General features: G+C 47.3%; 1 protein-coding gene across 5 annotated transcripts in view; it reads left to right on the top strand.

Annotated features, from left to right (window-relative positions):
• Positions 1 to 8,905: 8,905 nt before the first annotated feature.
• The window catches only part of HTR7 (5-hydroxytryptamine receptor 7), a 59,197-nt gene continuing 57,669 nt past the window's right edge, over positions 8,906 to 10,433 (top strand). The window contains exon 1 of one of the 5 annotated variants that reach the window (XM_090057896.1): positions 8,906 to 10,001. In XM_090057896.1, coding sequence (XP_089914022.1) covers positions 9,379 to 10,001 — 623 coding nt within the window. In that variant the 5' untranslated portion in view covers positions 8,906 to 9,378. The remainder of the gene's footprint in view (positions 10,002 to 10,433) is intronic. The other 4 variants (XM_090057891.1, XM_090057894.1, XM_090057895.1 and 1 more) reach the window with 4 other exon arrangements.

Here is a 10,433-nt window from a genome sequence, read left to right as displayed (position 1 = left end):
ACATTGACCCAACTTCTCTCTCATTTACTGTGAGAGGAGTGTGCATACAAATAGGTTTCTTGAAGCAACTGAGATATTCCCATCTCTTGTTAATTCCTGCCTTCTCTTAATTGTGGTCACATAGGGTAGCTGTGGGTTTGTGGGGAACTAGGAGCCCTGTGCAGATTGTAACTCCACTTAGGGTCATTATTCCTAGAGTGGGAAATGGTCTTAGGTTTTTCTTTGGTTCAGGTTAAGCCAGCTGTCCTTCTTTCAGACTCCAATCCCCTTTTTACTAAAGTAAAAATCTGTTTACACTGTTGTTTAAACAGTTGTGAACTGCTAAAACATTTCTGGGTTTTGCCACCTGTGTCAGTTTACAGCATCCTGCGTGTTAGATGAGAGCAACAATGACAGGTCTTGGGAAGGGGAAGAACCTGCTCAACACACTTGTCTCCAAGCACAACAAATAGCCAGCTTATGGCCATAACGTGCTGAATCAGCAGTGGTTTGTCCACAGTGGTATCAAAGCTACTGACAGATCAGGAAGTATCAACAGAGGAATTTAGCTTCAATCTATTGCCATAAGATGTCTGCCCATCAGTTCAGCCAGTCGTTCAGATCTTGAGCTTTTCAGGAATTTCCTTTGGTATAGCTGAACACAGAAGAGCTATAGGCTATTTCAGGTTTTCTTGGGTCAACATTTACAGCTGAATTTGTTTCAGTTCTCTTCACACATTTATTAAGAACTTAAAAATATTTATTCATTATGTTTGCACAGTGATAATGCAGTGATGCTCAGAGAATGAAGTCAGGAACAGGTCTCTAATGAACTAGATACTGCACAGTGCAGAATAAGGGACAGTATTTGACTTGAGCCACTTATACTGCAAAGCCTTGATCAGCTAAACTGGTGCTTATGAGTACAACCCAGACCAAAATAGAATCCCCATTGGCTTTAATGAGATCCTGCACTGGTATACTTGTCCACAAAAATGGAACAGCTTGCATAATTAGAGATGTAGACTATGATGGGAGAACCATGGCCCTTCATGGAGCCTCATTTCCTGGGCTATCTATTTACTCCCCCTCCCCTCAACACACACTTTTGGATTGAGGAGAGCCCAGTGATCTACTTGAAACTTGTGTGTGTGTGTTTCAGTACTGTTAGATACAGAACTCTAATATGTCTTGCTTCTACCCTTGCAGTCCCTAAGCCCCTCCTGTGGAACCCACATATCCCCTCAGCTGGTTACTCTTTTGGTCCTGAATACTGAACAGTTAGGTCCCAGGCTCCCTTTTCTCCATGCAGAGCCATTGAGTGCTCACATCCAACCAGTCTGCCAACAACTCTACTTTCAAAGGCCAGCTCTTGGCAGCTACTGAGAGATTTGTCTATCACAGCTCTGCATTCATCCCTTTCATGGAACATATCTGATTAGGCACTACTATCTTAGTAATTCCATAACAGAAATTTCCCAATTACTTTCACCAACATTGTTCTTTTTTTCTTTTTATGGTCCAGGATGAATTTTGAGTGACGGCAAAATCAGTTTGAGTGACAGAAGATTTACCACCTTTACTGTTTGTCTTACTTTCAGATGAGAGTTGTAGGTTACCTGCTTTTGTCAGTATTTGTTGGCACAGAAAAAGGGAAAACGTAATTTCACATTTATTTAAGTTGCATAGATACTGGCAATTATTCTGACAATGAAACAAAATGCCAAAGAAATGAACGTTTACCTTTCTGTTTACTGCCATAAAGTGGTGATGATTTATTTTTGCAAAGCCAGGAAAAGACAGTAAAGAAAACTGCAGCTGCAACATCTCTGCTGCAAGTCAAACAAGAGTGTTATTTACTAAACATTACACACTGGGAATAGAAATCAAGGTTTGAATAATATCTAGCCTCAGAAACTTACTCGGGCTGTGATAAAATATGTTAAATATTTTGACAATATGTTCTTCACAGGCAGGAGGGACATTTACCTACGTCTTATTTATTATTCCCAGTATGTTACTGCCCAGAGTAGCAGTACTTACTAGACTTTTATCAGCATCCAAGGAAAGGAAATGCTGATTTTCAAAAGGAGAAAAAGTAGAAAAAAATAGAGTGAAAATAGTAAACAGAATGGATCAGACATGGAAGGAAACTAAAAGATAGAAACAAGGAAAAAACAAGACAACTTTTCCATTAGTGTATTTTTTTCTCTTTATTTTGTGGTACATCCCTGGCCCTCATCCAACATTTAATATAGGAACCAGGGGTGTGATAACTCTTCTAAGTATTTACATTAATATCATTGCTCTTGTATTCAAGTTGTCAGCCAATAATTGGGCCCTTTCTGGGTCATTTCCATTAGGAAGAGAAACTGATGCTGCAAATCAAGTAAGCACTCCTATTAATTTAGAAAGAAAGTATACATAATCCTGTTTTCTAAACAGAATAGGAACAAACAACAGCAGTTCCTTGCAGTTTCCAAGCCCACCTTTTCTAATAAGTTCTGTGTCCAAAACAGCTCCATCTTTGGTCCCTCTTAGGTTATTCTGCGGAAGCAGGAGTCAAGCCCTACTTTGAAATGGAGCTTCCCAGGCTTTCAGGCTCATGGCTCTATCATGGAGAGCTTGGAAGGTTAGGCACAACTTGCTACTGCTTGATGTGGACCCTGGAGCCCCTTCAAGCATCTGCAAAAGACCTGCCAAGCAAGCAGTCTGCTGCAGAGCTGGGAACCCAGTATTTTCAAGGCCCTCTCTGAGGACTGTCACCTTGTTGTGGTAGAAAGTGTTAAACCTCACCTCCATGTGATGCCCAACAACTAGGGAGACAATGGATCGATGCCATCACCCATCACCTGCACACATAATCCAAGAAAAATGTCAGGAGCAAAATCAAGAACTGTTTCTCGCCTTCATTGACCTGACCAATGAGTTCGTTTCCTTAAATTGTGAAGCTCTATGAACCATCCTCCAAAGCCTTGGCTGCTCACTGAAGTTTGCCACCATGCTGAGACTCCTGCATGATGATATGACCGCCACTGTCCTGAGTGGAAGATCTGAAACTGATGCCTTCCACATCCGAACCAGGATTAAACCTGATTCTACCTGACTGTCATCATCTACCTCATCTGAGATGAACTACCATCCGGCATCAGAATCCAGTATCAACTGTGCGGGAAGCTTTCCAATCTTGGGCGCTTCTGAGCAAAAATGAAACTCATCAGTAAGGATATCCATGACCTTCAGTTTGCGGACGATTGCTGCATGATGGCTCACTCTGCACAGGATGTGCAAGCAACCCTAGATCTCTTTGACGCTTCATATAAGAGACTTGGCCTGTCCTTGAACGTTGCCAAGACAAAGGTTCTCCACCAACCCTCCTCCCCCCAGCTAGAAGGCCAGAGGAACATCCCTTGCACTATCTACATAGACGGGGAGGCTCTGGAGTACGTGGAGCACTTTCTGTATCTCTCCAGCCACCTATCAACGGGCTACTATCAATGAAGAAGTCCAGCACCGGGTCAACTGCACCAGTACCACCTTCTTCAAGTTGCGACAATGTGTCATTGAAAATAGAGATCTTTGAAGGTCCTGTTTATACGGTTGTTGTGCTGACCACCCTCCTCTACTACAGTGAAGCCTGGACCGGCTACCGATGCCACATTAAGATCCTTGAAAGCTTTCAATAGTGGCGCTTGCGTTGAATCCTGAGGATCAAAGGGAGGACTGCCGGACCAGTGCAAGTGTCCTCCATGAAGCTGCGTCCACCAGCATCAAAGCCTTGCTCTTGAGAAATCAACACTTGTTGACAGGCCACTGCATCTGGCAGAATATAGCCTGAAATAAGATACTTGTCAACTTTACTCATCTAAAATTTAGTGGCACCCCAGAGCTATCCACTATATCAGGGGTGGGCAAAATGGCAGATCCAGCCAGAAGCTGGACTCCATTTCCCAGGAGCCCCTGCCCCCCTTGCTGCAGCTGGTTTCCATGGAAACCCCAGCAGTAGTGGGGCCCTGACAGGGTGTGGGGGGGGCAGGTTGTCAATGGAAACCAGTTCCAACAGCACTGGCAGAGCATGCGACGGATCAGGGAGCTGATCCAGGGCTGGGGTTGGGATCTTGCAGTGGTGACAGCATGATCCAGAGCTGCTCTGGTGTTCAGGCAGCAGATTGCAGCTCTGGACCATGCTGTCAGTGCTGCAAAATCCCAGCCCTGGAGCAGTTCCCTACCCAGCTGCGTGTCTTGCCAGCTCGGCTGGAGCCAGTCTACATAAAAACCCTGGCCCCACTCTGTCATGGCATCACCACTCCTGGGGTCCCCATGGAAACTGGCCTCAGTGACATGGGCAGGGGCTGCTGGGAGATAGAGTCTGTAATACGTCCAATCTGGCCCGTAGGCTGGACTTTGCCCACCCCTGCACTATACAGAGAAGTGCCCATTGATGTATTTTTTTAAACATTGCCTCCTGTGCCCTAACTCCAGAACAAATAACAGGTTTAATTTTCTACAGTAGAGAGAGAAAGCTCCCAGCAGGTTGAACGATTCCTTACCCTAGAGTGAAGTTGGAGGAAAGGCCCCTCAGCATTTTAAGGCCTGTCTGTTCATACTGATTTAATTGCAGTAAAGATGTTTCTGGGGAAGAACTGAAATTCTTTCCACAATTTAGTAATGCCTACTTTAATGGCAGCTCTTGGTGACTTCTTTATGGTTCCACATAGTGCCACATAGAGGAAAGACCATAGCTGAGAAATTAGTTGACAAACCCAATGGAAGTTTAAGTATGTTTTTTCTTCAACATTAGTCAGTAAGCCTTGAACTTTATTTACATAAACCACACTTAAATCACAGAAAATTAAGACTCATAATTGTGTGGCTTCCATTTGTCACAAAAATTATTAGTTTACTGTTCTTTTGGTAGGAGAAAAAAACACTCCACAGAGCTTTTTTTTTTTAGGAAGTTGAGGCTTTTCTTCAGTACATGAGTCTAACTGCAAAAAGAAGATAAGGAACATATTGAATTAGCTGAAATAATTTTACTTTAGTGAGTTGGAGAGAAAGAGGAAGGGCCTTAAGAATCCAGGATCAGGCCCTTCAATACACAGAGGGACCTCTTTGTATATATGAGGAGTCAATGTTATGTTTAGAGAAGATAAGGTTTAAAGTTAATCAAAGATTGAGCAGTATATTATTGTGTTTAGCCAGAAGAGCAGAGGGATGGTTGGATGGAGCTTTCTGAGGTCTACATTTGGGTGAACAGGGAACAGTTTATTGTGGAATGTCAACCTATTATTCTTGACTTCTAGTGAGTGACTTGCTTACTTTCTGGACATTTCCCAAAACAGTGAGTGGTCACAATTTAGATGCTGATAACACAATATTAGCCATTAATATTGTGCAGGAGGTGAAGGTGATCAGTATCTTGCAGGATTAGCTCCTAAATTCATGTGAGATTAGCCCTAAGTGCCCTCAAGGGGAAATGAGGCAACTAAATTCTGTAAAAGGTGCACAGCAGGTTTAGGCCTGTCAAATGGAAATTTGGGTTAGAGTGTGACAACAGTCAGGCAGAAATTGCGGACAGCCCTGGTCCCAATACCAAAAATGGGCTGCACATGCAGTTTTTAAAGGTCTCCAGTGCAGAGGAACCTGAGATCAGGGAGTGGCTCCTTGGTTACAGGGTCTGGTGCCCTAGGACATCTAAAAAACTGTCAGTTGTTCCCAAACCCTAGGGCTGCTCATGGCTGAGCTGACAATCAACTGATTGTTGGGCTTGGTTCCAACAGCTTCAGGTGTCAAACAGGACCGAGGGATGTCTGGTGTCAGGGCTGACAATCAGCTGACTGTCAGCCCTGTGTGCAAGACTGTGGGCACCTGACTTTCAATTTGCCAGTGCAGGGGAAGTAGAAACTAGCTGATATTGGGATCTGATCCCTGATTCTGAAATCATACCATCTGCCATGGACACATGGCATGGTAGGAGGTGTGATTGTTGGGATTGAGGATCAAATCCTGTTGTACCACTAAATTAATGTGCGCCAGGGACCTGATTTAAATAAATCTTTGATTTTCTCAGATGTCAACTTATAAGATTACAAAAGGACAGATTAATAACATGATAACATTACATGTGGAAAAGAAGAAACAGAGATCATAATATGCTGATGCCAGATTGTATTGGGCTTTGGGGGTACATAATGACTGTAGGAATTAGGTCTAAAACTACGATAAAAATCTCCCTATATTCACTAAATTTGTGCAAAGTCACAATTCGGAAATAGGAATTCCATTGCTTGTTAAACCATTGAATAAACAATATAGGCAGGGTTTCAATTACACTTCGACTCTTGGAGGGTGGGGGGGAAAGGTTCTGCAAAATAAATTGGGCTGCCCATCACAATGCCATAATAGAATCAGAGCCCCCACCAGGTTATGATTTTCAAATCTTACAGGGGGCTCTCATCTCTTATGGGAGGCTCAGCCCCACCCTCGCCCTCCCTCCCTCCAAGCTCTCCTGTAATTCAAACCCTGAATATAGTTGAGTTTGCAGAAAACACTAAGGTTAAGGCATGCCCTGAGCCAGTAACAATGTAATCAGCTGAAAAATTGCTTTTAATGCTAATATTAAGCCACACAATGTTTTCAGTGTTTAAGATATGAATCTTTTTAAACATGATTTACCCAGTTCCTGTTCCCAGAACTGCAATTCATGTACTCTATGTTGGAAAACATGCATTAATACTAATGGAAAGATTTTCACCCTTTATAAGGTATTTTTTTCTTCTTTTTTTGGTTAATGCTTTACCTTATTTTTACCTTGTTCTTGCTATACGGAGAGATAATTCTCTTCATGATATTTTTTTAGCCAAGGGGACTGACAAGAATTGCTTTATGAGACTGGAATTTTAAGCCACCTGCAGGCTAAAGTTTTGTGAACAGATTCTCAGAAGTTAAACAGGGAATGGAAATAGTGAAGTAGTTAGCATGAAGGTCAAGGAAAATGTGCAACTTTGGAGGAAAAAACACTAACAGATGATAATGGCCAAGTAAGTGGCTAAGTGGGTCTATTGCTCGTTATGCAAAATATACTTGTTTTACTCTTGCTTTGTAGAAAGCAATAAATGGTGGAAAAAGTAGAAAGCAATAAACAGTGGAAAAAGGAGTGGCATTTTCCCAAAACCTAATCATACACTATGCTCTGTTTGAGATGCCAGCCCCAGTGGATGGTGATAACGTTTAAAACATGATCACATATGCCCTTCTGGCTTCCCCTCTGTCCAATGTAACCATAACCCACATATGGTTATGAAGAGGATCTTGAAAATAATAATCACAATGCAATGTGATGTCTGTCTGAGTCTGCCGTCAACCTTAAAGAGAGGAAGGAACAGCAGTCATTAGAAATGGGGGAAACTACCTACCATTATAGCAGTCAAAGCCTTGCTGCTATAGGGTAAGAAGCTGGCTTTAATTAATCTCTGCTGAAGGGAAAAAGACCATTACTGCTTCTCCAGGTATCAGTGCATACAGGTCCAGGACGGCCCAGAAAGTATTAGGAAGAAGGTTGGATGCTGCCCCCAATTTCCTCTGAGTAGGAAAAAAAGTTGTGGTATTCCCCATGATTATGTGGACATCTCAGGAAATGTACAACTAAAATGACTGGAGCTATTAATTTCAGGCTGTCTGAAGACAATGGAAGATATTGCTATATTATGCATCAATTGTACTTGTTTCACAATTTAAAGGTTTTCTTCTTAAATATAATTTTTAATGGAAGCTGAGATTCTGGAGAGCCAGACGGCAGCCTCAGAACAAAAGAAATAATAATAAAAATACGGCAGGAGCCCAGATCTGCCCTTCCCAGTCACTTTTTTGTTTCAGTGTGTTGCTTTTTGTCAGATACTGGGGTGACCTCTGAGGCAAAGGCCATCTTGGCACATAAGAATTCAGAGACCCAGATCCTAAACTGGCCAGAAGGCAGCCTGAAACAGTAAGACTAAGAGGTGCGCATAATGACCCATTCATCTCGGTTGTATATTACCTCAGACCAGTGGTGTTCAGCTTTCTGAACCTGCAGGCTGGATGAGTGGCACGGGGCTAGAGCACAGGCCAGATCTCACAAGTAGGATTGGTCTGTGGACCAGATCCAGCGTGGGGATCGGATCCAGCGTGGGTGCAATTTGCAAGTGAGATCCAGTGCCAGATTTTTGTTTTTTTGCAAAATATATATCTCCACCTCCAGCACTCTGCCAAATGGCCCTTGTGGTCCACTTGGCAGCTCAAAGACACTAAAAACCTGCTACACAATTTGCATCACGCAACCGTGCACCAATCCCTATACCCGTACCCCTACCTACTGCCCTCATCCGTACCCCTCTCCACCAGATGAGGCCTGCCATTTCTTTCCTGTTGTCCTCTTCTGTCTTTCTGTAGTACTAGTACATTTCACTTAGTCCCACTTTAATACAGTCCATGACTGTGGGGTTAGGTCTGCACTGTGGAAAACCAGGAACCTGTGTGCCTGATCAATGGACCAACCCTGAAGGCTGGATGTGGAGTACGACGGTCTCAGATGCTAATGGGGCAAGGCAGAGCACAGGCACCTAGGGCCTTGTTTACACCTGCAGTGAGCCACCAGCGTTGATTAGTGATGGTGCTGGCTCCAGTCTGGACAGAGCACTAGTTCATTCAGGCCAGCAGGGGCCAGGAGGACTGAAAGACAAGAATCCCCCCCCCCAAGCGTAACACCAGCTCCCAGAGATAATCCTGTCCTGGAGCAAGGCAACTCTGGGCACTTGACAAGTGCTTAAAACTAGTTTCAGGTATCAAGGGACAATCCCGGTTTAAGAGCTCCAGCAGCTGCCTCCAACGACAGCCCTTAATTCATCCTTCCTCCACCGAGGACTTAAAAGCATCCTGCCCATGCCACGGTGTGAAGGAGAAGCCCGCAGCAGTGCAGGGGGTGGGGACAGACAACCCGCCTGCTTGGAGGAGCGGGAGCCGGTTCCTTTCCTTACCCCCGGCCCGTTTTCAGGTCACCCTGGCTCGGCCCGGGGAAGCAGGCTGCCAGCAGCGCCTCAGCCGCGCGGGAAGGGAGGCTGCTCCGCCTGACGCCCGCAACCAGCCGGGAACCAGGAGCGGGGCACTGGGAGCCGCCTGCAGCCGCCCCCGGGCCGGGCTGGAGGAAAGCCCCCGCGAGCTCCCCCGAGTGTGCGTCCGGCGGGACCGCCTCAGCCCGCGCCACCCCGACGGCGCCGGGCGGCGACCTCGCTCCTCCCCGGGGACCCTGCGCGGGCCGGGAAGGGGCGGGGCGGGGGCTCCTGCAGCAGGTGGGCGGGAGCCGGCGCAGGGCGGGGGCGCGGCTGCCTCCCGCCGGCCCATGGCAGGGGGCGCGCGGCGCGGAGCATGCGGGCGGCGGCGCGGAGCATGCGGGCGGCGGCGGGGCCGGGCGGGGCGGGTAGCGGCGCCCGGGAGCCTCTGCCGCGGCGGGGGGCAGCGGGCCGGGCCTCATGGGCGGCGCGCCCCGCCATGGTCCTCGCGGGCAACAGCAGCCCCGTGTGCGGGCAGCTGCGGGCGCTGAGCGGCGGGAGAATGATCGCGGGCTCGCTGCCCCCCCGCCTGGTGAAGCTGGCCCAGGAGGTGGGCGCCAGCCCCGCGGGCCCCACCGGCTGGGCGGGCGGCAACGACACGGGCTGCGGGGAGCAGATCCTCAGCTACGGCCAGGCCGAGAAGGTGGTCATCGGGGCCGTGCTGTTGCTGCTCACGCTGCTGACCATCGCGGGCAACTGCCTTGTGGTGATCTCCGTCTGCTTCGTCAAGAAGCTGCGGCAGCCGTCCAACTACCTGATCGTGTCGCTGGCGCTGGCCGACCTGTCGGTGGCCGTGGCCGTGATGCCCTTCGTCAGCGTCACGGACCTCATCGGGGGCGAGTGGATCTTCGGGCGCCTCTTCTGCAACGTCTTCATCGCCATGGATGTCATGTGCTGCACGGCCTCCATCATGACCCTGTGTGTCATCAGCATTGACAGGTGAGTGCAGCCTGCGGGCCCTCATGCTGCGCGGGGGCCACCGCTTCTCCAGGCTGTCACTTCTGTTGCCCCAACACTGCTGGGGGTGGGGTGGGGGGGGAGGCCCTTATCCAACTCCTGCCTACTTTCAGCACACCCCACCAGGGAGGGGGGACCGAACCCCCAACCTTTATAGGCCTCCATCTTCCAGGACTCAGCTTCTCTTTGGCTGCTACACCTGAGAATTTCTTTCCGCTCTTTCCATGTAACAGGCTAACTTGCTGGGCCTGGCTTTCTGCATGTGGAGACTTGAGGAAGAATGTCTTGCGCTGGAAAGCTTTTTACCCCAGTCACAGAGTTGGGCGAATACAAAGATGTCACCCTAAGAAATCCTTGCCTCTCGCACTGGGTCGCTTGGGAAGTTTGCACGCTGGGGTCTGGGTTGCCGGGTCA

Source organism: Crocodylus siamensis, chromosome 7 (genome assembly GCF_052110815.1).
Source record: "Crocodylus siamensis isolate JL-2025a chromosome 7, ASM5211081v1, whole genome shotgun sequence".
Classification (NCBI taxonomy): Eukaryota; Metazoa; Chordata; order Crocodylia; family Crocodylidae; genus Crocodylus; species Crocodylus siamensis.
The sequence above is the reverse complement of the archived record's forward strand: the minus strand, read 5'-3'. Positions and strand labels throughout refer to the sequence as shown.